This window comes from Staurois parvus, unplaced genomic scaffold (assembly GCF_062004578.1).
Source record: "Staurois parvus isolate SC_StPar_1 unplaced genomic scaffold, SC_StPar_1.0 ptg000299l, whole genome shotgun sequence".
NCBI lineage: Eukaryota > Metazoa > Chordata > Amphibia > Anura > Ranidae > Staurois > Staurois parvus.
This window is the reverse complement of record NW_028318095.1, coordinates 11,609,820-11,636,816: the sequence shown is the minus strand read 5'-3', so window position 1 is coordinate 11,636,816 and position 26,997 is coordinate 11,609,820. Positions and strand designations below refer to the sequence as shown.

Genomic DNA, 26,997 nt, shown 5'->3' with positions numbered 1-26,997 from the left:
CCCACTGGTGGCTGAAATGGGTCACAGGAGTGCAGAACGAACTGCATGTCTGGGATCCACAGAAGAAGTACATCCAAACGAGCTTTAGAACCACTTTAAGCCTATCAACAGCTTCCTAAAGATACAAAACCCATGTCCAACACTTTCACACTAGATCCAACAGTATTTTAAAGGAAACTGCTAGAAGTCTGCTGAACTACACCTTTAAGAACATCAAGTTCCACATTTATAAATCTCCTATTTCTTCTCGGATACATTTTGCCCTATGGATTTTATTGTCCATTATATTCTTTCTGTGCTTTCTACAAAGCAGCATGTGAACTGTATATACCAGGATGGCTACTGTTATTACAGTGGAACTGGAATAATTGGAAGGAGACTTAAAAACAATAAGAAACTTGACATAGCTGGGATTTAGCTGAACCTCAGTGTTCAAGGTTATACAGAAACACTATATGAAAGAGCTCTGCTTATTTGAGTTTTCTCCAGAACTACAAGAGGCATTTATTAAGCCTTCTAGCAATCAACAAGGTGCCAGGAAAAGCTTAGTTTTTAGCTATACCTGAAAACAATATTATATTTAAAGGGCTCCTCTCCCAAGGAGTAATACTTCAAATAAGTCTACTCTGTAGTACAACAATAAAAACCAAAGTGAAGCACAATTCAAAAGTAATTCAATGTACATGATCTACTTCACCACTACCTACCTCACACTTGAGAGACAGGAAAAAATATATCACGCAGTGAGACTCAGAGCTCCTACGACCTGTGTCAATAAGTAATGTACAAGGAGCAATAAAATGGTGGAGGGTATCAACCTAAACACTAGCCAGTTCAGCAAATAAAAAATAGGGCACACATGGGCACTTCCACTCCCATCCCTGTAGGGGGATCTATGGACTGATTCCCTAGTGAGTCGGATCAGAATGGAAAAGATATGTGTGACATCTGTGTCTGTTCCAATCTAAAAGCCTCAATAAAGGAAAAAAGTTCTGCAGTAATGGCATAGCAATAGGTGGTATATCAGCTGCTAATATTAAAGTTTATTTCCACTTTTGCTACCAAATTGGGATAACACCTACTTTATATGTTTGTTACATGGCCCCATTCACATAGTATAGCTTAAAAGGATAAGTACGGTACATCTTTTGCACAAAAATAATAAATGCACATTTTTTGCAGGTAAAAAAATGTGCATCTCTTATTTTTGGCTGGAGGAGCCTGCAAAGCATTGCACCAGTGATCAACAGATCTCTGGTGCCATGCAGGTCTCCTGAAGACCTGTCACTATATACTGACAGAAAGAATCAATGAACTACCACAGTGCTTCACAGCGCCATGGTAGTTCATTGAGAACTATAAACTGACAGCCGCTAAGGCTGTTGGGACTTGTAGTCCATTCATTCACAGAACTCTGTGAATGTATGACACAGCCTTGTGGGCGGAGCCCCAGACGGCCCTACTGTTTTCAAATACTGACAGTTAGTATGGGAGACTTCTCCCCGCTCTTCTGTCACTGGAAGGGAGGGGCAGTGGGCGGCAGCTGCAGCATTGGGAACATATTACATGTTCCACCCTTTAAACAGGTGGTAAATTCAAAAAAGGTGAACTTATCCTTTGAAAGTAAATATTTAAAAACTGCAGCTTACCTGTTTAGATACTTTTTTCTGGACCTTCCAACAAGAAAAAAAATCCTAGGTAGTTTTCTTTGTTTATAATGAGACTTTTGCCACAGTTAACCCTGTTTGTACTGTTCAAGCAGCTCTTAATTATCAATTGTAACTAGATTTAGACACTGTCTGCTCATGCTTATTACAAAAAAAAACAAAAAAAACTTGCAGTCAGCCATGACACCTTCTTCAGAGAAACATTTAAAAGGTAAGTAATATTTTTTATTTATATTTTTTAGGCATGCTTTGTGAATAGGGACACACAGAAAGTTGTTAGAGACCAAGACATGTAACAGGAGATGGTCAGAGACTACAAACATGTTATAGACATCTTATTACACCTAAGAGGACGAAATGTGTAGGGCGGGGCTAGTGGGCATGATGTCATCACACATGCGCCTACGGGAAGTGGCTGAAACAGAGGCACACTGATTGGATGCATACATTTTAATTTCTACTGGATTTCAATTTTAACTCATGTGAGTGCGCACTTCTTAAATAAATGGTTTGCTGGTTTTAACAATATTACCCTATGTGAGCTGCTTTTATTTTTAGGTGGTGCTCATACGGGGGATTTTAGATGCCTTCTCCTATGATGTGTAGAAGCTGTCATTTCCTGATTGGAGCCATTTGAGTCTCAAAGCTTTGTTTGACCATCTGTTGCACATTGGTCAAATCCATCAGGTAAGGATTCTGTGTTGGCACTGTGCGGAATAAGGTTTATTGGGCGTTTCCTCCTATTCACTCACTATCACAAGATTGGACTTTTATTTTTTGGCATTTTCACATTGGGATACTTTGATGCTCTTCCTACACTATATTCTTTACTATAGACGCTCTTTGTTGATTATGATTTTTGTTTTAGTGTAAAGTGCAGCACCTTAAAATATCTAAACAATGAATAACAAAGAGTATTCATAAATCATGTGAATAAATGTATAAACTAGTCCACTAAAATCGTGAAAATAAATAAATAAATAAATATAGACCTTTTTGAAATTCCAACTGTCAGTTGGTACTTCTACCATCCAGAAAATCACCACTACTTGTGACTGAGAGTAATACCACACTCACCAACTCCAAAACTGCCAATACAGCAAGTAGCGCATTCAAAATACCCAATCACAGCATCCCTCTATGGTCATCCAGCTCTATCCATCCACTTAGGATCTTCTGGCTGCAGCTACAATTCTACACCACTAAGGGGAGTTGGATTACCCACAATGCCACTGTATGGAGAAAGGAGCCAAACACCAAAAGGGGCCAGATGCAGTTTATTAACCATCTCCCCGCTGCCCTATAGAAGAAATACTGGTACAGGGCAGCAGGGCTGCGCAAAATCACGTATATATCTGTGATTTGCATTTCCGGGTAGGGGTGCATGCGCCATCCTACCTGCGCCGCCATTGGGGCTACAGATGTTGATCACCAGGTCCCGGCTGGAGATTCCCCGTCGGGACCCGGCGATCGCTGAGAAACAGTGACAGGGGAGAGACCTGTGTGTAAACAACACAGGTCTCTCTCTTGCCAGCAGTAACATGCTGCTGTGTATTTCTCAGCAGCATATTCCCTAGTAAAACACACACATCACAGAGTTAACCCTTTGATTGCCCCAGATGTTAAAGCCTTCCTGCCCACTGTCATTAGTACAGTGTCAGTGCTTTTTAGAGGCACTGATCACTGTGTTAGTGTCATTGGGATGTCAGTGGCAGTTAGTCAGTTCCCCCCAGTGTCAGAATGCCCTCCGCAGTCCCGCTATAAGTTGATGATTGTCGCCATTACTAGTATAAAAATAAAAAATTCCAGTATATATACCACCATTTGTAGACGCTATAACTTTCACGTAAACCAATTAATTTACATGTATTAGGATTTTTTTTTTTTTTTTTTTTTTTTTTTAGGAAAAGCATGTAGCAGAATACATTTTGGCCTAAATTTGACAAAATTAGATTTAAATTTTTTTTACTGGACATGTTTTATAGCAAAAAGTAAAAAAATATAGGTTTTTTTCAAAATTGTCAGTCTTTTTGTTTATATCGCAAAAAATTAAAAACGCACAGAAAGCTCTATTTGTGGGAAAAAGGACATAAATTTCATTTATGTACATCATTGCATGACCGCACAATTTTCAGTAAAAGTAACGCAGCGCCGTATCACAAAAAATGGCCTGGTCAGGAAGGGGGGTAAATCCTCTAGAGGGCAAGTGGTTAAAACAACTTCAAAAGTACACAGAATACATATAAACTCACCCAGATGGCAGTAAATAAAATCAAACAGCAGTGCACTTACTCAGATAGCCACAAGATCCGAAAACCAGAAGTGGTGGCATGACGTCAGCGTATAGCTCCACCTCGGTGCGTTTCATGCAAACGCATGTCTTCAGGGGACGCTAGTGAGCCGATGTCAACAATAAGACCTCTTAAATAGCCTGTGAAATTAAGGAACTGGATGTCCATAGAGGGATACTGCGGCTGGATGTTCTCAATGCGCTATACTTGCTGCATTGGTAGATTTGGAGCTGGTGAGTGTGGTATTACTCTCAGTCACAAGTGGTGGTGATTTTTCTGGATGGTGGAAGTCACACACGGACAGTTGGAATTTCAAAAGAACTCTTTATTTTCATGATTTCAGTGGACTAGTTTATGCATTTATTCACATGATTTAGGATTACTGTTTGGTATTCATTATTTTGATATGTTAAGGTGCTGCACTTTACTATACACTATAGTACTTTGGGATTTTTTATACTTCCCCAATGCTAGCTGCCTTGCACAAATATTGTTTTAGCGCTGTCACATACACATTATTTATGAGTTTTAATTTTGGGTTTCATGTGTGATTTGTATGTGCATTTTCAGACAATGATATATAATTTATTTACTTTTTTAGCACTGCACATACTTGTTAATGTTAGAGCACTTTGGGAACATCCAACTTCTTTTGCAATTACCTTTTGAGGCTTTCCCTCCTTATGGAGGGTGTCAATGATGGTTTTCTGCACAACTGTCAGGTCAGCAGTCTTTCCCATGATTGTGATTCCTACTGAACCAGACTGAGAGACCATTTAAAGGCTCAGGAACCCTTGGCAGGTGTTATGGCTTAATTAGCTGATTAGAGTGGGACACTTTGAGCCTAGAATAGTGCACCTTTTCACAATATTCTAATTTTCTGAGATTGAGGATTTGGGGTTTTCATGAGCTGTAAGCCATAATCATCACAATGATGACAAATCACGGCTTGAACTATCTTGCTTTGCATGTAATGAGTCTATCTCATATATTAGATTCACCTTTTAAGTTGCATTACTGAAATAAATGAACTTTTGCACGATATTCTAATTTTTCGAGCTTCAACTGTGTATATATATAAATATATATCTATATCTATATATATATATATATATATATATATATATATATATATATATCACTGCTAATACAGTCCCTTTAGTGCTCCCTTTGGCTCCCTCAACATGCTTGTGCAACATTTGATATATTTTTTTTTATAATTGTTTTCAAAAAGAGATATAAATAAATTACAGGTAAACAAAAGGATGGGCAGAATATATATATAGAATAGTTTGAAATAAATAAACATTATTAACTACTAGAATCCAATCCAAAGAACATTTGTAGTTTACTGGCTTGAGCAAGCTTCAAAACAGATCATTGTCTGAAGGAGCCTGGAGGGCCACACAGTAAGTGCCAAAGGCCCGTATGTTGCCCTTGAACCACATGTTGGGAAAAGGGCCTTAAAGTGTGTGTCAGAGAATAAAAAAGAAAAAAAAAATATGCAGTATACTGTAACTCTTCAATAACATATATTTCTCTATGTTTCAGCCCTCTAAAGACCCTGCAATTACAGAAAAAATACCTGTTCAGCAACTGAATACATATAAACAATGATGTTAATTAAGACATATACTGCAATGGTACTCGCTATCAACTGCTCAGTACGCGAGAACACAAGTAAACTGAACTGTTTTCAATGCGTCTTATGTGACAAGATTTCTAAGAGAAAAATATTGTCATTTTCTAAAACCTGATTTTTCCGTCCATAACATTTTAGAGCCTTAAATATACAGTGTACGCTAACGAGTGAACAGATATGCTGTATGCCAAGAAAAGGGTCAGATTTAATGATACCATAATTTAACCATATTCCATGTTAAAAGCAAGCTGAAAGAAGTCACTTCAGCGGAATCTTCACTTGCATTAGGCAGAACATCTGCATGTGTCAACAGTGCCACCTCGTGTTCTATTCTGTGCATCTGATCCCATTACAGGCTAGCACAGACTCCATAGTATCTGTTAGATACACCTCATAAACCTGTACAAAATACTGCACATTACACATAAGTTGATATTTGTAGCAATTTACTTCTTACTTTCAATTATTTGGTTAATACACACTTTAGCAGGTTTATTCTGTTTGCTTACCAGGAAGGTGCATTCTCTTCAATTACCTTGCTTTTCTATACCGACTCAATACATTTCAAGCTGTTCTTGAGCTATACAGAATATGTTCATAAAGTATAAAGTAACTGCAAATAGAAAGCATAACTTCTGGGTATTGTTGTCAGAGGGACAGTAAAATCAAAAGGAGTGAAGGATTCACTCACAGTCATTACACCTGATAGGATGGTAGACATGCTCATATCCTGCTAATGAGAGAACATTACAAGGAATGCTACATAAAGTTCCAGCTGGTGGAAAAATAAATATAACATATTTATGTCAATGCATAAAAAAGGTAACAACCCTGCAACATGAAGCCATGAACAAGGAGTTTAAAAAAAACTATATACATCTGAAAGCAATGGTAAAACTGCTGATGAACTTCTGTCAACTAATTAGAAATAGGTGGTGCAACCTCTGGAAACATGGTGGTCGCACAGGGCAAACCCTGGAAGCATGTCACACAGGGCAATCTCCAAGTCATGGAGGCATCTACGTTGATGTGGACCCTTAGCTACACTGTATGGGACCACCAGTAGGAGGCGGCAGGCATACCTGAAAAATGTATGCAGATAGCTGGATCATGGGAATACAAAGCACGCTTAAACAGAAGGGGCTGGCAGCTGGAACTGTGGAACACGACTCGCTCTGCATGTGCACTAGTCAAGGTGCCTGACGGTGGTACCATGTGATGCCAGGAAACATGATATCCCCCAGGGCACAAAGTCTAAGGACCAGCTGGTTTTCACCAGGGATCCTCTCACGGAGGTCTGGACTCGGTCTAATCCCTGGGTTCACCCTGCTCTAGCCATGACAGACGCAGAGAATATGTGTAATCAACCTGAGGTCAGAGCAGGCAGCAAACACAAATAACCAGGATACAAACCAGAGGTCAAGGCAGGCAGCAGACAATGAAAACCAGAATACACACCAGAGGTCAGGACAGGCAGCAGACACAGATAACCAGAACGCAAGCTAGGATCAGTACACAAAAGTCAGAGTACAGACAAGGTTAGCTTTCAGAAGAACGATCTCAGAGGTGTTACGGTTATCTTTCACAAGCGTTGTTAGCTTGGAGCTGTGTCAAGCTCAAACAGGTGAGTCAGGAGGGGAACATTGTGCTGACTGACCACATCTGGTAGACCAGCATTGCACTGATTGGCCTCGGCTGGAAACTGCACTGACTGGCCATAACCAAGACACTTTGGGTAAAACCCTGAAGTGTGTGTGGCCATGAGTCACAGAAGCAGCTTCGACACTGGAACTCTGGAAGAAAGTAGTGCTTCTCTGAAAGCATGGTTGTCACACAAAGCAAACTTGGGAAATGAGGTACTCACACAGCTCGCAATCTCTGGAGCAAAGCAGTCACACAAAGCAATCTCTAGAAGCATAGTAGCCACACAAGCCAATCTCTGGAATCATGTTAGTCACAAAGCAATCTCTGGAAGCATAGTAGCCACACAAGGTATTCTCTGGAATCAGAATAGTCACACAAGACAATCTCTAGAAGCACAGTTTTCCTTAAAACTGTATTAAACCCCAAATCTATTATTTGTCAATAGTTTTCCATCATGTCTCACTATTTTTGCAACTTTTTCCCCTGGAGATCCTGCTAGTAACAACAGTACTTGCTGCTGCAGGCTGACAATACTAAGTTACTGCCTCAAAATGAGCAGCAGTGTTGACAATTTGCCATGTAAAGTATTTTATTTGGCCATTGGTCTGGCCTTCTAATAGACCTAATAGGCAACCCAACAGCGAACAGATGGAGCACACATGGCAGGCTGACAACACTGATGCCATTTGCATAGCAGTGGTGTAGCACTGTAAGCCTGTAAAAGGAAGAGCTGTTACTGGCAGGATCTCCAGGTAAGAAATTTTGCAACAAATTCACAAAAAATTATTTGCTTATATCATGGGGTATGGTACAAAAAAACAGGAGAACTTTGATCTTGAATTTACATACAGTAAAAACGGACTAAGGGAACGAATTGTGCAGCAGCTGTTAGTAACTACACAATACAATCACCCTCCCTGGTAGAAGAAGATATTTACAGAGGGTGAATGTATGGGGGATGATTAACACTGGAAGTAGAGTGACTTACACTTTAAGATTTTTGGACAAACTAGTTTACTGGAGATACGATCTGTAGCATATTCACAATAACTGCACAGACTTGTCTTATTCTCCAGTCATGGCAAAAATTTCACAATGACAGCAGCACGGTACATTCAGGGTAACAATGATATATGCCTCGGCTTTACTCCAGCTTCACAGATTTTATTTTTCATGACAACTCTAGAGTGAGAAAATTATAAAGGAGGGCTGAGGCTTTTGATGGATTCCTCCTTAAGATATAAATGACATGATGCATTAGCCCAATAAGACACGCAAGTATTTCTGTGATCAATCAGAATGGTTTTTGAACTCAGCATTTTTCATTTTACCATGGAAAAACATAACCATTGCTCAAGATCCTCAGTGGCTTTATGGTATTATACTCAGAGATCTATATATTCAGAAATATTTTCAGTGTCTAAATCGCTTGGCAGCAGATATTCTGAGCATTGCTGTAAAACAAAGGCTCGGAATCGGAGCAGGAAGTGACAGCTTTAATAAATTCAACAAAAATCCCATAATGTGGAAAAGGCTTGTGATCTGTTCACTGCTGTGCAAAATTAGACTGGCTGTGGCATACTTTACATGGGAAAATCAGTAAATCAAAATTAAAAATAACATACCAAATAAAACATTAATCTGAAGAACGAATTCCTGATGTAGATATGTAAGGGTACCTGAAAACCAAATCAATACATTTTTGCCAGGACTAGTATTTTTTGACACGGGGGGTTTACAGAAGTCAGTAAGTGTGAAGATTAGGATTTAGGAAAGGGTTTATGCGAAGGTCAGACAGTGGGTCAGTGTGAGGGTTAGGCTTACAAAGAAGATCAGTATGAGGCCTAGGGTTACCAAAAGGCCCCTGCGAGAGTTAGAGAGATTGGTATGAAGATTGCAGAGCGAGTCTATGTGAAGGTTATATGCTGTTGTGACAAACGCAGTGCCTGACCCCTGCCCTTCTCACCAAGTGACAAAGGACCAGCCATGCTGTCACTTGTGTAACAATGTTACTCTCGGTTGCACCCTGCACAAAGATTTTCCAGCTTGCGGGACCAAAGTCTATGTGCCAGTAGCCTGAGAGCGATTGTCACTGGGTTAATTAATTAAGCAACTAACTCTTTTAACTGCCACCACCCCCTTTTTACTGAGCAGGGTGCACACACGCCGCAGACAGGTATACCCAGGGATTTGTTATACACAGTAGCACTCTTCAAGAGACCAGGATTCTTTAGTTTGCATTAAAAGCCTTCGATATAGTTTTAACACTTCAAAACAGGGTTTATTACTGAAAAGGTCAAATGGTGCAATAAAATTAAAATATTTACAGAAAAGATATTACAACGAAATAAAGAAACAATAAAGCAGCAGAGAAATAAAAGGAAGGAGTTGAGAAGGAGGAATACTTGCAAAGTCCTTGGTTTTAGGAGAGTCTGATTGTCCTTATATTTGCTCATGATTAATTAATTAACAACCAACCACCCGCACCCTTAATAGTATAAATCTAGAGCACCTTTATGGGGAAGCACTTTTCTGGGGGGGAATGTTGCTGGGGTTCTTTCCTTTAGTGATTCTTTCTACAACTGATTTCCACTTCCGACTCTACACTTCAGTGATTGCACAAAGCGAGCTTACATAGCAAGCTGCATTGAAAAGCACCAACCAGGCTGCAGGTGAACCTCTCTCTGTTCTGCTCTCCTTCTACTCTGTTGCATGCGCTGTCTAACACTCCGACAGTTGTGTCTTCTCTCCTTAAAGTCTCTTTCCTTCATCCCTCTTCTCCACCCCACAGCTTATATACATTACCATCCCTTCTGTCTTTTTCCTATCACTGCACTCACCAACTCCTATTAATTCTAAATCCACATGCTCATAAAACCTCCAGGACGCTGAGGCATGTCCCCTCATATAAATCGCACTCCCATATTACCTCCCCCACTCTTCTGCTTCTCCTAGCTTCGGGAGATACAGTTAGGTCCACATATATTTGGACACAGGCACAATGTTCATACTTTTGGCTTTGTATGCCACCAGAATAAAATGAAAAAGAAACAATTCAAATGAATATGAAGTGCAGACTTTCAGCTTTAATTCAAGGGGCTGAACATAAATATCAAGTACAAATTTTAGGAACTGCCACCATTTTTATACACGGTCCCTCCATTTTCAGGGGCTCAAATGGAATTGGACAAATGAATAGAATCATAAATAAAATGTTCATTTTTAATATTTTGTTGAGAATCCTTTACTAGCAATGAGTGCCTGAAGTCTGGAACCCATGGACATTACCAAAGTCTGGGTTTCCTCCTTTCTGATGCTTTGCCAGGCTCTAACTGCAGCTGTCTTCAGTTGTTCATTGTTTGTGGGTCTTTCTGCCTTTAGTTTTGCCTTCAGCAAGTGAAATGCATGCTCAATTGGGTTGAGATCAGGTGATTGACTCGGCGATTGCAGAATATTCCACTTTTTTCCTTCAGAAGCTCCTGGGTTGCTTTTGCAGTGTTTTAGATCATTGCCCATCTGTACTGTGAAGCGCTGTCCAATCAACTTTGCTGCATTTGGCTGACAGTATGTCTTTAAACACTGCAGAATTCATCCAGCGGTTTGTCTTCTTTCACATCATCAATAAACACCAATGACCCAGTGTCACTGAAAGCCATGCATGCCCATGCCATCACACTGCCTCCACTTCAGTAGCGGTAGATGTTTGGGGACGGCATAGGGAGGGTGAAGGTCAAGCGGTAACTTCACTTCTCTCTTCCAAACTAAACAGCAATTAACAGGACATTATCTGAAAAAATCCTGATGGAGTGTCGTACTTATCCGTAAGGGGATATCTGAACTGTTGGGCAAGACATAGAAAAAGACATTCAGTCTTAGGTGACTTCAGCTACAATTTGCATGACGTCATCAGGTGACAGAAGATAACTGGGGTGCAGGAGACCTTTGAGGAATCAGCAGGCATGTCTTGTTTTGGATCTTGCTGGTGTCCACATCTTGTTAGGAGTATTGGATGCTCTTGGTTTGGGTAGAGGTAGTGCTAAGGCTTCATCCGGGAGAGGAGGTAGGCCTAGATTATGCAGAAACGCCTCTCCTTCTTGAAGATCCCCGATTGTATGTTGAGTACCATCCTTGGTTACTGTTAAACTGAACGGAAAGCCCCATCTATACAGTTGTGGCCAAAATTATTCAACCCCCAATGCTGTAAAGGGGTTTAGGGACTATAGTGTACATTTGGAATTGTATTCAGAATCAAATCCTACAAGGACGTTGTAACTACCCAAATGCAACTAAAATGACATCAATTGTTTATGTAATACAGTAGTAAATGGTTCTTATGTGGTTTCTTCATTGCCACAATTATTCAACCCCTTAAAGACTACCACTCTGAAGAACAGAGGTTCATACAGGTGCTTTCCATCAGGTATTGAAAACACCTGTGGATGTCACCGAGCAGCAATCAAGCATAATAAGCACCAATTAGGCAGCTTTAAAATGACTGTGATACTCAGCTCCTTCTAGACATTTACTGGTGTGGTTACAAACATGGTGAAGGCAAGAGAATGGTCCAGGAAGACAAGAGAAGAGGTGATTTCTCTTCACAGGAAGGGCAATGGCTATAAGAAGATTGCAAAGATGTTAAACATACCAAGAGACACCTTAGGAAGCATCATTCGCAAATTCAAGGCAAAGGGCACTGTTGAAACGCTACCTGGTCGTGGCAGAAAGAAGATGCTGACTTCGACTGCTGTGCGCTACCTGAAGCGTAGAGTGGAGAGAAGTCCCCGTGTGACTGCTGAGGAACTGAGAAAAGATTTGTCAGATGTGGGTACAGAAGTTTCAGCCCAGACAATAAGACGCACACTGCGTAATGAAGGCCTCCGTGCCAGAACTCCCAGGCGTACCCCCTTGCTGTCTCCAAAGAATAAGAAGAGTCGACTGCAGTATGCCAAAAGCCATGTGGACAAACCACAAAAGTTGTGGGATAGTGTTCTGTGGACTGATGAAACAAAATTAGAACTGTTTGGGCCCATGGATCAACGCTATGTTTGGAGGAGGAAGAACAAGGCCTATGATGAAAAGAACACCTTGCCTACTGTGAAGCATGGTGGAGGGTCAATCATGCTTTGGGGCTGTTTTGCTTCTGCAGGTACAGGGAAGCTTCAGCGTGTGCAAGGTACCATGAATTCTCTTCAGTACCAGGAGATATTGGATGGAAACGTGATGCAGTCCGTCACACACCTGAGGCTTGGGAGACGTTGGACCTTTCAACAGGACAATGATCCCAAGCATACCTCCAAGTCCACTAGAGCATGGTTGCAGAGGAAAGGCTGGAACATTTTGGAGTGGCCATCGCAGTCACCAGACTTAAATCCGATTGAGAACCTCTGGTGGGACTTAAAGAAAGCAGTTGCAGTGCGCAAGCCTAAGAATGTGACTGAACTGGAGGCCTTTGCCCATGAAGAATGGGCGAAGATACCCGTAGATCGCTGCAAGACACTTGTGTCAAGCTATGCTTCACGTTTAAAAGCTGTTATAACTGTAAAAGGATGCTGTACTAAGTACTAAGATTGAATGTCACTTGGGGGTTGAATAAAACTGATAATGCTGTGAGCACAGAAAAGACATTTGTGGTTATTTCATTATAACTGTTATGTTATATTTGTCTGACCTACAAGTGCCTCTTTAATGTAAATGTAAGCAAGATGACTGAATGATCAAAAGCAATGTCAAACTGGCCAAAACACTCAATTTCAGTGGGGGTTGAATAATTTTGGCCACAACTGTATATAATACTGTAGGTGGAGAGTGAGTGGACGAAGTGGACGTATTTTAGACAATGTGATAGGGTACAGATCACTATAGATTTGAATTTTTTCCCCTCTAAAGTCAACTGAGGCAGTGTTATGTGGGGAATTCAGCAAAGACTCCTTGCTATCGTAGTCATGAAACCGGACAATGATGTCTCTTGGTCTCGTGACCAATGGTGGCTTTGGGGCAAGAGAGCGATGGGCCCTGTCCATTCGCCAATCTATGTCCAGAACCACCAGGGCCAATGCAGTAAACAGACCTCGCAGATAATCTTGTAGGTCGGCATCCCCTACAGACTCTGGGACACCGCGTATTCGGAGATTCTGTCTTCGCTCCCTATTCTCCAAATCTTCCTGTGGGGATTGCAACTGGGACATTTGGTGTTTTAAAATATGGTTATCTTCCTCTAGTACATGTACATACTGCACTAGATTATCAAATTTGGTTTCTAGGTGGTCTGTACATCCTTCCACCAATGCTATCTCCCCTCTAAGCTCTTTGTAAAAGACTGTATAACATATCATCTAGAATGTCTGCTGTGAGATATGGGGCAGGTGAAGGGAGAGACACAGCAGAGTGGTTTGTTACCTCCTGCTTGGCGGGTGATGGAGGGTTCTTCTGACGCTCGATTTTGCCCATTAGGATCTGCAGGGATCACTGAGTCTGGTACTGATGCTCCTTTGCGAGTGTAGGCTTTTGTGAGCTCCGGAGGAGTCGGAAGAGACAGCGGTGAAGCGGAGTGGAGCTAGAACACGCCCGCCATCTTCAGCCTCCATGCATGTGCCCGCCTTATTTTTTTAATATATCAAAAGGTTAAAGAGGAGTCTAGATACATTTACAGAAACAGGATAAAACCCCAATCACAAATGACAAAACAACTGGTCTGCCTACTTAAGCCATGCAGTCCACGTATAGGACTTGGCAACTTTCTTTTAGAAATCATACAATGATGTTTTAATGTACTTGGACACCCAAGAACCCTGCCTTGTGTATGCAGAAAAAAGAGAGTTGACAAGAAAATCATGTGATCATGGATTTAGTTAAGTAAAATGGGCATTTAGGTAGCTTTTTTTTTTGCTGTCGTTTTTTTATTATCTGTGCCAGCGATTAATTAGTGGGGGTGTCGATGATTGCCTAGAGAGCAGCTTTAAATCTTTAATTCTTCATCTAGCATTAAAAATCCATGGGTAATCGGCAAATATTTCACTCCAGACTGCCTACAGAGATATCTTAGTCTGCTCCTCTATTTAGATTTGCTGGCAGAATAAGAAAAATAGAGAAGCTGATGGGATGGTAATTTCAGGAGCATTATTGGATTTAGCACAGTTCAGTAGGAAAGCATATATCAAAGAAGACAAATGCTGGAACAAGAGGTCATACTCCCAAGCTGGTAGCTGCCAAACTGGCAAATGTACGGTCACACAGGGGCAGGAGGCCAGAAGTAACAAAATACAGAACTACTGAGGTTTAAAAATAAATACCATATATTTAAGAATGATGGGCTGAATGCAACTCAATTATTATTTAAAGGGAAAGCAATTTTTACTCATTGCAGAGCTACAGCCACCTCTGGAATCCTCAGCACCCATTAATCGTGGATGCATTCAATTCCTGCACCTCCCTGCTTGCAGTTCTACCCTTCAGCAGGTACTAGCCAGAAGGGGGACAATCTAGCCTTGGCTGAACTTCTGCAAAAGAATGAAAAATCCAGTGTCCCCGGCTTTGCCAATTTAAAGTTTACCTGAGAGGTGGAAAATATGGGAAGTGCCATTGCTGGCTTGCTTTCAAAGTTCAAGGTTCTTGTCTTGAAGTTGCTTCTCTGCTTGGTGGGTCACTAATGTGAAACCGGAATGCATCCAGTGAAGTCTATTATTTTTTATTATACAGAAATTATATAGCACCAACAGTTTGTGCAGCTCTTAAAAAATGACTAGGCCTAAAGCATACCTATAGTCGAAATGTAAAATCATATATTCATAGCTTCTAAAACTGGGTAATATATTTTACACTTTCTTCTTAAAATAACAGATGCCTGTAAGACACTGAAGCTGGTCATATAATGGATCAAAATATGTCCAGTTCAGCAGGGACCAGATGTATTTCGATCCATGTGTGGGCATCCTTGTTCAACAGAAATTGATCATTAACTTCTATCGACAGGGAGTGTACTAAAATTTTTGGCAATCAGTGACCAGTGTATTCTGATAGCGTAGAGGCCCCTTATCAGAATACAATGTCCTAGTGACGAAGATTCCTTCATCTATCTCAATTGCGTAATGGAGGAATCAGCTTTTTTTTCCAGCTGGCTGAACGGAATGTCAAAAAGAAATGCCCCATCTGTGGCCAGATTTTTCCCTCTGACAGCTTAACATTCTAGCACTGCCTTATAGAACTCCAACTGTAACTACAGCCAACTTTTTTTTTTTTTATGTGCAATGACAATATGATGTGATTAACAAAAGTTTAGAGCAAACATAAGATACTTTAACTATTTAGCCCTAAACCTATATTATGGCCCCAAATGTATTCTGAAATAAGTATAGTAAATACCTTAATTTGTATAGTGCTGTGCTATCCTATAATGCTTTTTCCATAAATAAAATATAACAGTCAAAAAAGCACATAAACGCATAAACTGAGTCCTTGTGATTGGATTCAAAATTTGTGCTAAAAAAATCAGTGAAGAAATGCCAACAACAAATGTTAAAAAAGCAAACTCCAAGCTCTAGTGCAAAAGATGAATTCCAATCCTAAACCTTGAAGTGCGTGGAGACCACCACCAAAAACCTTATAGACTATGCGCTCACCCTATGAATCGGCCCTTGTAACAGGGGCTAGTGAAGGTTTAACTACACCATTGGATGTCTAATGGCCACTGTAGACAGAAATCACATAGACATACAAGCACTCATCAATAGGTGATCGGTGTTTCCAACCTCAAAACATTGTCTCCAACCAACAGCCCAATTCAAAAAGCAATTAGCAGTTGATCCAGGAGAGAGTTTGTTACATAGCTGGCTGTCAACAGTGCGGCTTGGCTACACACTTATGCTGAGATGTGAGGGAAGGTGAGGGCTTAGTACTTTCATTCATTTATTTTCCCGCTGCTATTGTTTTTAATGCTAGTTCATACAGGTTTTTTTTTTTTTTTTAATAATCAAGCGTTTTTAAAAACAGTAAACATTATGAAGTTCTCTTTTTGAGCTGGGCTTTTGGCTGGAGACCAGGTTTTGAGGTTGAAAACACTGATCACTCATTGAAAAGTGTTTGTATGCCTATGGGATTTCTGCCTACAGCGGGCATTAGTGATGCATTGGTGTAGTTAAAGCTTCACTAGTCCCTGTAATAAGGGTCTATTCAGAAACTGAGTGAATACCTTCTAGGGCTTTTGGTGGTGGTCTCCAAGCATTTCACGGCTTGAGATTGGAAATCATCACTTGCACTGAAGTTTGGACTTTGTTTTTTAGACACTGAAAGTTTACATTTCGTCACTGATTTTTGAGCACATATTTTGAATTCAATCATCTCAAGGACGTGCGGTTTATGTGCTTTATTGGCTGGTAATGGTCACATTTTATTTCCACTGGTGTGCCAGCAGCTTACAGATATATATTTTTGTTGGGCAAACTCATCTTTATTTAATTACAGTAAATACCTAATCAACGTAGATTCCTAGGTTTTCCTTGGTGAGTCTATACTTTCTAATGTGTAATTGGATGTAATGCATGGGAGGTGCATTGTGTGGGTGTGTCTGATTCTTGTCTTTAGATTTTTTTTTTATTTTACATTTTACCCCTGTCCGGGCTGGATATTCCAGCCTTCATGACAGTAAACGTATATGGACCCCCATTAGAAAGCTTTTAGGGACCCAGCTAATGATCAGCTAACCTCCCCTGATTAATGTACCCCACCACGGTTTTCACATGTGACTCTACATCCCCCCTTCTCTCATGGGGGGGCTTTCAAACTGCACTAATATTAGTTTAACCCCCCTCAATGTACATATAATTCATGTGTTCACCTGGGTCCAGAACACTTAGGCACAAAGCAATTCCAGATCCATGCTAGAGGAGTGGTCTTGGTAATGCAGAGGTAAGTAACCCTTTCCGAACTCACTTTGTACTAATCACTGGTGCTCTAACCACCTCCACACAACCTGCAGAGGTCTGGCAAGTCAGTCTGAACACCAGCTTTCAGTCACTGAAACAACTTTGAGCTTGATATTGAAGAAGACATTAGAGAAGATAGAGACACTAAAAAAGTTATATACTGTAAATATATCTTATTAAGTGGAAAAAGAAAACTAAAATGTGAAAACCATGATATCTATTTTTCCCTACTGTCTCTAACAAAGGAACAAAGAGATAAGAAATGGACACATTTCATTTGAACTTGTATTCTTCTTTCCATACAAGAATCAATGTTTATACAACTTTATGTCTTGCTGTATACCTGAGTAACTCTGACTGGATTACAGGAAGAATCTTCCTCTCTGAAATTCGGGATTTGGCTCTTTCAGCATCAGAAGAGAATAGCCAACTCTTGTCATTAGAACATGGGGCATCAACCAACACCTACAGCATGAGACGTAACAGGAAAAAAAAAAAAAAGTGAAATGCCTTCACAGCCCAAAAATTAAGGAAAGATACAATAGTAATCCCAGACTTGTGTCATTTTAATTCTTTTATTTTTTTCTGCATTTATTTTTTTTTCCTGATTCTTCTGTAATTTAATGTAAGACTTAACCACTAGCTGCCCAGGACAATTTTTGAAAATTTTCACACACATGGTAAAATCAGCATCTTTTTTCTCGAAAATTACTTAGAACCCCCAAACATTACATATTTCCTGAAAGCAGAGGCCCTAGAGAATATAATTGTGGCGGTTTTAATTTTTTAGATCTCACAATATTTGCAAAGATTTTTGTTACACACAAATTTAAAAGAACAAAAACACTTAATTTTAGTGCACACAAAAACAATATAATACTCAATAGTAACAAACTACTATACCTAATATCCATAGGTGACCCTTTAACCCCTTTGTGTCATCACCTCCCGGCCCTTTAAAGGGTTTCTGATGCCGGGAGGAGGGACGGGGTTTAAGGTCATGTGACCACCGTGATTGGCTGTTACGGCAGTCACATGATTGGGAAAGGTCCCATTCGCAAGGAGAGATCGGGACCTTTCCGTGAGACACCGACACAAGTGCTGGGAGCGCGAGCCCTTCGCGCTCCCAGCACTTGTGTCGGTGTCCCACGGAAAGGGTTCCCAGGGAAATTTTATAAAATTTGGGGACCATGGCTAGATACACAGGACACAGCAGACTCTCTACTTTTTTTAGTAGCAGATTCTACGCCATAGTTCTCTTACTTGCTGTATTGTTATGATGGCCGTATTTAATACTTGGCCAATACACAGTTTAATCACGTGCCCTCCAAAGGATTAATCCACCTTCCTGACCAGGCCATTTTATGCGATATGGTGCTGTGTTACTTTAATTGACAATTGCGTGGTCATGCAACGCTGTGGATAAATGAAATATATGTCCTTTTTTTTTTTTTGTAAACACACAGGTCTCTCCCCTGTCAGTTTCTTGGCAATCGCCAGGTGTCGACGGGGAATTTCCGCCAGGGGGTTCAATGATCGACATATGCCATATGCCAATGGCGGCACAGGTAGGGTGGCACGCGCGCCCCCTACCCGGAGATGCATATCACGTATATACACGTGATTCTGCGCAGCCCTGCCGTCCTGTAGCAGTATTTTTGCAATAGGGAGGCGGGGAAGCGGTTAATAAGCACGTGCGGGACTTGATGGTTAATGGGTGTTTTCAGGCACAGGCCCTCAAGCTCATTTTGCATAGAACATGGAAGAGCACAACAGTAACCCTTTTTTTTGGTTATATGTTAACTGGCATTATGCCATCTGTTGCTTGTCAAATTTCTGAAATATTCAGAATTAGTGGTGCACAGAAGTGCCAAAAATTAAAATGAAAATGCCCTTGGCCGAAAAACGAAACGCGCAGTTTTTAAAAATGAATATATATTTTTGGAAAAAAATACACTTATTAAAAAAACCAAAAAAAAATAAAAAACATATTATACCTCAATTGTTTTGTAAAATATGAAAGAGGATGTTATAGTGAGTAAATAAATATCCAACATGTCACGCTTTAAAATTGCACAGGCTCGTGGAATGGCGTGAAACTGCGGTACTTAAAAATCTCCATGGGTTATGCTTTAAAAATTTCTACAGGTTAGTAGTGTAAAGTTACAGAGGAGGTCTAGTGCGAGAATTATTGCTCTTGTTCTGATGTCTGTGGTGATACCTCACATGTGTGGTTTGTACATCGTTAACATATGTGGGCATTGCCTACGTATGCGTTCTCCACTACGTGCGAGGACGAGGGGTATGGGGGCACTTTAAAAAAAAATAAATTATTATTTATTTAATGGTTTTGTTTTTTTTCACTGTCCCTTTAAAAAACTTTTATTCGTATCACAAGGAATGCATGCAGAAATAATTAGTGACAGGTCCTCTTTAAGACCCCATATCTCTCCTCTGCAATGTAATGCATTAGATTAAAAAAAAAAGAATTTATCTAGTGCTTTAAATTAAATAAATAAAAATAAAATGTCCAGAACGGGAAGTGACATCGCTCCGGTCCTCCAAGGGCATAGAGATGAGTGGCGGCCATCTTTCCTTCACTCATCTCTATGCCCAGCGCCGGGATCCATGGTTTCTCAGGTAAAGCTGAGAACTACTGAGTGGTTTCCGATGCGACGGCGGCAAGGTGCAGGATTTTTTTTGCCACCTGTATCGGTGCCAACGGCCGAAAGGGGTGTTTTCGGCCGAAACGTTTCAGCCACCGAAATTTCGGTACATCCCTATTCAAAATACTTCTCTGTGAATGTCCCTTTATTTGCATATACTCAATAAAAACAAGTTTTTTTAAAAAAAGAACCACCCATCGTATATGCCTTAGGCCACTAGAAACAGGTTAAGCACAAAAAAACCCTCAAAAAACTCACACCAGAAGCCACATGCTGAATAGACAGGCTAAATTTGACATTATAAATGCAGTATTTTAGTGGCTCTTCTAGAGCAATATAATTTGTATTTTAGGTTCACTGTTCCTTAAATGACATAAAACAATACCCACCTTGTCATAAGAGCTGGTGTATAATTTCCCAATTAACCTTCCGTCTAATTGAGTAGTTGAGAGGACATTCATGTGGGACAGCGGCACAAAGGATTCCAGTGTCTTCCTCAGCCACAATGATCTGTGCATATCCGGCTCATTACAATGAAGAAGTCCTGAGAAAAGCCATTTCAGAGGTGCATCAAACACTAGAAACTGACATCGCTGGCAGCAATCTTGTTTTGCACTTTTACTGTTATTTCCTTACTATACTAAAAAAATCCTCTGCTAGGAATAATTAGTCTAAAAGGGGTGCTCCACAAAGCAAACTTTCAGATAAAATGAACACAGCACAGCGCGAGGGTATAAAAAATATATATATATATATAAAAATATATAAAATTGGGTATTTTTTTTTATTCTGCACTTAAAGTGGACCTTCGACTTGTTCACCCACTTTGCATAATCTAATACTTCCTCCTTTCAGACAATCACAGATTTTTTGTAAATTATTTTCTTTTTAAACGCCTGCACTTCCAGTATTCTTGCCTAGATGAGAATGATGTTCCCTAGCTGTCCAAAGATACATGCATCAGCATTGATGGAAAACAACTATGAGGCACTGACAGAGTGTTGTCACCCATTAACAGGAACTGCCTGAACAAGGACCTTCATGGCAGGATCACCAGGTATTCTATTGATTGGGTATACATAACCCACTTTAGCTCCCTGCACTCCCACCACCTCCATAATATGAATCTTTGTTTTTAATTTTTTGCTTGTTTTCTTGTATATACACAAGGGGTTTTCAAGTCAAACAGGACTTTTATTTTACAGGTATAAAAAGGGATGCTAACCTGGCGGTACTACACGCAGTAGTAAGTGGCAAATGTGTCCGATTACAGATAGGAAGCGCACATGTCGTGGGCCAGTCTAATCAAGATGGTAGTCAGCAGTGTTAGTGTGTGCATGGAACAACGTGTGGTGGTGAAGTTTCTTATGAACAACGGCATAAACCCCAATATGCTTAAATATGATGATGTGGTCCAAATACTCACTTGCCTAATAAGTATACACACAGCGTATTTAAGGAGATAATGGGAGCATTGGAGTTCCTGCTACCTGTCTTTCCTTGGTATGCCTCTATGCTTGCCTTCTGGGATTTGTGTGCGGATTGAAAACTGGCACTATCACCTATTGTATAAGCATTCTATTCTTCCTCTATCACCCTAAAAGGCGTAGTCTTTATACTGTAGCTGTGAAATGAATAGAGTCTTCATATCACCACCCACTGTGCATAATATTTTTTTTCCCCCCAAATAAAGATTATAAAAGTCAGACAAAAAGAAAGAAAAAAAAACAAAAACAAAAAACAAACATGGCATGGAAGTTGAACACAGAAGAATGAGGGGGCAGACCCCAAACAACAACTTAGAAAACTAAGAGGAGGATATGAATCTAGAAGGACAAAAAATAAAGAGGTTTTGAGTAAGTATGGTCATAAGAACCTATTGTCAATATCGTGTGTACATTCATGATAGACCAGAACATGGAATCATTGATATTAGAGAAAATTTTTGAGAACGGTGGATGTGGAGAAATTACACTGAGGTACATTAATTGATAATGTGATTCTAGGTCAGGTATGAAAATTGCGTTTAGCATGCCGGAAGCACCGTCCCAGCAAAAGAAAGGGAAAAGACAGAGAAAGAAAAAAAAAAAGGGGGTGGGGAGAGAGAGAGAGGAGGGAGGGGTAGGGAAGGAGGGAAGAGTAGGGAAGGGGGGAAGAGTAGGGAAGGGGGGGATAGATGAGTGCTAAGCAACATAACTTAAGTTATCGAGGTAGGATGACAGAGGGGGGGTCATAATACTTTGAAAGACTTTGGTTTTGGACCTTTACATATACGCAGTGAAGGGAGTGGCCTCAGGTGATACACAGAGGTGAAACATAACTTGTACCTGTTTATCTGCATATCTCTTCTCTACAGCCTTCTAAACAGATCAAAGGCTAATTCTCAGCTTCCTCAGGCATCGGCTGCATCTGACATCACACATTGCACAGCATAGGGCATGAAGCTGAGTGTAATCTGAGACTTAAGTGGAGGGAATGGACACATTCTCCTCTACACGGTCTCATACGAAACTTGGAACTTGGATTGTGGCAAGTCCACACTATAGAGGGATATGCTCTGTTTATTTTTTATTTCAGAGCTTTAAAAACACCTTGAGTAAATGGATAATTTATGCTGCTTTGGATTTCATGATAATCTTTAACTTCATAAATATTTTTTTTATTTTAATGATTGTATTATATGGGGAGTACCTTAAAAGTCACCTTTTCCAAATATTTTTTTTGTAGTATACAAATGTAGCAAGTGCAATGCGATCATCTCAAGGTGGCCATGAACTCCCACAACTCCTGAGTGAGAGGAGGATCAGGAACAGCTGGGAGATTTTAGTACTGGATTGCTCTGGAGATATAACAAGTCATGGAGTAATTCAGCCCAGAAACTCCGCCTGTAACTGAATTGTCACTTAGCGTGGACTTATCCTTTAAATCTCCTCTTTTATTGCAATAATAAAAGTGATGACTGTGTGGTTTAGGAATTATGATACACTAAGGAGCCAAAAAATATAAAACAATTAAGACAAGGTAAAATTCCTGTTAGGTTTCTCCATTACACGGAGGAAAACAGAGTGTGCTGACGCAGATGGTGGAAGTGGTCATGTCTCCTTCAGCTCATTTCCCCCATAACATCCTACAAAGCAGTTCTGGCCTGACATTATGTAACATCAATCACGGCTGGAAAGATGCACTTCGGATGCAGTTATCAGAAGTCTGGGTGAGCAGAGAGCAATGATTCTGACAAGTGACTTGATTCTGGCAGCTAGATAAGCACTATTGTCTCCCATGCGCCTGACTGACTCCACTATCGCTCTCTCAAAAATGTCATTTCTAAGATCTTGATATGTCTATATAACCTACAGAGAGACAGCGGATAAAGTGTGGCCGTTATCACAACCGTACAAAGTAAATAGGATTGACTGAGGAAATACACATTTATACAGCACAGATCTGACAACAAGCTGCATGTAATTAGCTGCAATGAATTAAAAAAAAAAAAAAAAAAAAAAAAGGATCCTAATTAAAATGACACTACTGCCCAAACAATTACATATTACCAGGATTTCAGTGTATACATAATGCAAATGTTGCTTTACTATTTCTGGTTGTCCTGGAATAACCCATTTTCAACAGCTACTTAAAATGGAATTCAAGCCTAGCACTATTGTTAAAAATATGCCCTTCCCCATCTTCCTACTTATCCTGCCTGCCCTATGTAAAAAAAAAAAAAAAAAAAAAAATGATGTGTGTACTTACCTTTTTTCAGTCAAGTGATCCCGCAGCTCTAGCTCCCATATCATGGAGCACTCAACAACGACTGGAAATTCTGGGAGTCATGACATCACCCTTAGGTTCCCATGGCCCAGCCATTGTCGGTGCTCCATCCTCTCCCCAGTGTTCAGTAGCTTCATTGAAAAATACAATGTGACATTATTGTTACATCAGATTTACTCCATAGAGTCCATAGAGGTGACTTCCCATCTGCATATCAGTTAAAGCACCTTACCTTGTGTACCTTAACTAAATAGTTGGGAGCAGGGGGGGGGGTCCACATACAATACTTCTGGCCATTTACTATATCATGGTATTGTTCAGCAATTGCATGTTATTAAAATGTGAAACAAATGAGCCATATGGCCAGGTGACATGCAAAGAAGCAAACTGGTAACACCGGGATGGATGTGTTTCCATGCCCTGACGTGCTCAGACTGAAATAGGAGAGCAGGGGGACTGGCGGGACCACCAAGTATTTTGCACAAAGGAAGCAATACAAAGAGAACAGGATACCTTTTCATACAAGTACGTGGTAACAGACAGATTTAAGAAATGTAAAATGTTGGAGTAACACACACTTTAACCACTTGAGCTCCAGAAGGTTTTACCCCTTCGTGACAACCAGGCCATTTTTTTGCTATTTAGCACTGCACTTCTTTAACTGGAAATTGTGTGGTTATGCAACGCTGTACCCAAATGAAAGTTATATAATTTTTTTCACACAAATAGAGCTTTCTTTTGGTGGTATTTTATAACCACTGGATTTTTTTATTATATAAACAGAAAAAACAAAAATTTTGAATTTTTTTACTTTCTGCTATAAAGCATATTTACTAAAAACATCTCATTTCTTCATAATTTTAGACCAAAATGTATTCTGCTACGTCTTTGGTAAAAAAAATCCCAATAAGTGTTTATTATATATATACTGATTTGTTTTTAATATTGTGGCGGGCAATCTGACACTGACTGAAGCTGACTGGGAGGTACACTGAGTAAGTGACACTGACATCACTAGTAACACTAATATAGTGATCAGTGATAATACTATATACTGTCACTGTACTAATGACACTGGTTGGGAACAAGTTAACATCTAGAGGCGATCAAAGGGTTAACTGTAACATGCACTCCCTACTTCTTCTCACAGTTGCATCCCATCTCCTCAAACTTTCTTTCCTTCACCCCTCCTCTACGCCCCACAGCTTATATATATCACCCTCACTCCTGTCTTCACCTTATTACTGCACTCATCAACTACTGCTAATTCTGAACCTACATACTAATAAAACCTCCAGGACATTGGGACATGCCCTCTACAAGTCACACTCCCATATTACCGCTCTCACCCTTCAGCTTCTCTTAACATCTGGAGTCATCTCCACAAATTATGGGTCACCATAATATTCCTTTGGCCAACACACCCAGCACCCCCTATTCTCTTATAGTGGCCATAATCCATATAATCTGGTTCCTATTCCTCCTTTCCATCTCCTGCTGCCCTCTCCATGGTGGCCTCCTCTGAACGCACTCTCCAAGGTCTAGTGGATGGAAGGGAGGTGGAGTTGGAACCCTCCTATTCCTTCAAATAACTTTTCAGGTCCTTTATTCACCTCCCTCTCTGTCCCTTTCCTCATTTGAAGCTCACTGTATTTGTCTATTCTCTCCAGTATCGTTGAGATTCGCTGTGATCTATCGGCTTCCTGGACTGGTATCAAGCTTCCTTGATGACTTTGCTGCCTGGCTAACCTACTTTCTCTCTTCTGAAATTCCCACAAAAATTCTTGGTGACTTCAACATCCCTGGTAATCTTAACACTCCTGCTACTTCTAAACTTCTGGGCCAACCTCCTCTTTTGACCTAAAACAATGGATACACGCTTCTACTAATTCTAATGGCAACTGCCTTGACCTTGTATTCTGCTAGCTATGCACTCCTTGCAACCTCAGCAACATTCCTTTTCCTCTTTCTGATCACTCCCTTATTAGCTTCACTCTCCCCTTGGCTTCCACCTCCTTGCCTTCCAACTAAGTTACTTCTTTTTTCTGCATCAGATTGTCTCCATGCCACTTCTGTCTGCAACAGTTCACAGTCTTCCACCCTGGACACATTGCCCCCCCTTACTACACACAGAATCAGGCCTGACTACTACAACCCTGGCAAACAAACAATACCAGATGCCTCACAAATCGTAGCCGTGCTCTTGAGGGTCTGTAGCATAAGACTAAATCCAAGCAAGACTGCGACCAATATAAATCTGCCCTCCAAAAATACAATTCCTGCCTCCACACTGCAAACAGACCTATATTATCGTAAATAATAAAAGCGAGCGCTAACTTCTAAGAGCGGCTATTGCTATTTTATACAAGGGTAAAAACCACAAATTCCCTTGGATATAAACTATATAAAGAAAGTCCAGTGCTAAAATTATTAAGACAAATATGCATATAAATATATTTGTAAACCTTAAAATGTCCACTTATGGGAATAAAAATAAATGATAAAATGAATAAAATGTTCATAAATTCTTCAGCAAAAACGCACTGTGGTTATACCTGCATTTATGTCATAAAATATTGAAAAAAAATATCAATGAATAGGCACAGTTCATCCACTACACTATGGAAATCCCCTTTCACTCTGCTCCACACCGAGCATTTTAACTCCCCCAGCTATCCTCCGATGACCATCCCAGAGGCCTAGAGGGGAGTCCTGGCTGACCTGATTTATCCTGTAACCAAAAAGGAGGGCCGATTACCCCCAGGCTGCATCCAGACCTACCCTAAGAAGGGAAACCTGATAGACCACCTATATATGATACAACGCGCTTATTACATGCGCTTCTGGTGAGTGCGCGTTTTATCCATTTCTTGCACAACCACCTGAACATATCTAGTGTACTGGGAATAATAGCATCATCAGGAGATCCTATTTTGGATGACCTGTGCCTATTCACGGATATATTTTATGACCTAAACGCAGGTATAACCACAGTGCGTTTTTGCTGAAGAATTTATGAACATTTCTTAAATTTTATAATTTATTTTTATTCCCATAAGTGGACATTTTAAGGTTTACAAATATATCTATACGCATATTTGTCTTCATAATTTTAGCGCTGTACTTTCTTTATATATTTTAGACCTATATTAATCACTCTCATTAAACACCCTCTCACGCAGTCCCTGTCAACTCTTTTCTACCTTCTACACTCTAGTTCATCCTTCATAACCTCCACCCACTAACTCACTGATTGCCCAGGAGATCGCTAATCACTTAAAAAATAAGAATACAATTTGTGACGAGATCACCACTGTACATATCTCCCTCACCCTACACTCCTTGTCCACCTGCACAATCTATACTTCCGTTGTTTAACCCAGCTACTATGGAGGAAGTAAC

The 26,997-nt window shown here is 40.2% G+C and overlaps 1 protein-coding gene across 4 annotated transcripts in view; it reads right to left on the bottom strand.

The window, feature by feature from the left end:
• NSUN3 (NOP2/Sun RNA methyltransferase 3) overlaps window positions 1-26,997 on the bottom strand; it is a 59,786-nt gene that overhangs the window by 10,952 nt on the left and 21,837 nt on the right. For all 4 annotated transcript variants that reach the window (XM_089682934.1, XM_089682935.1, XM_089682936.1 and 1 more), the window contains 2 exons: window positions 20,217-20,371; window positions 17,505-17,626 (listed from right to left, as the gene is read on the bottom strand). In XM_089682934.1, coding sequence (XP_089539060.1) covers window positions 17,505-17,626; window positions 20,217-20,371 — 277 coding nt within the window. The remainder of the gene's footprint in view (window positions 1-17,504; window positions 17,627-20,216; window positions 20,372-26,997) is intronic.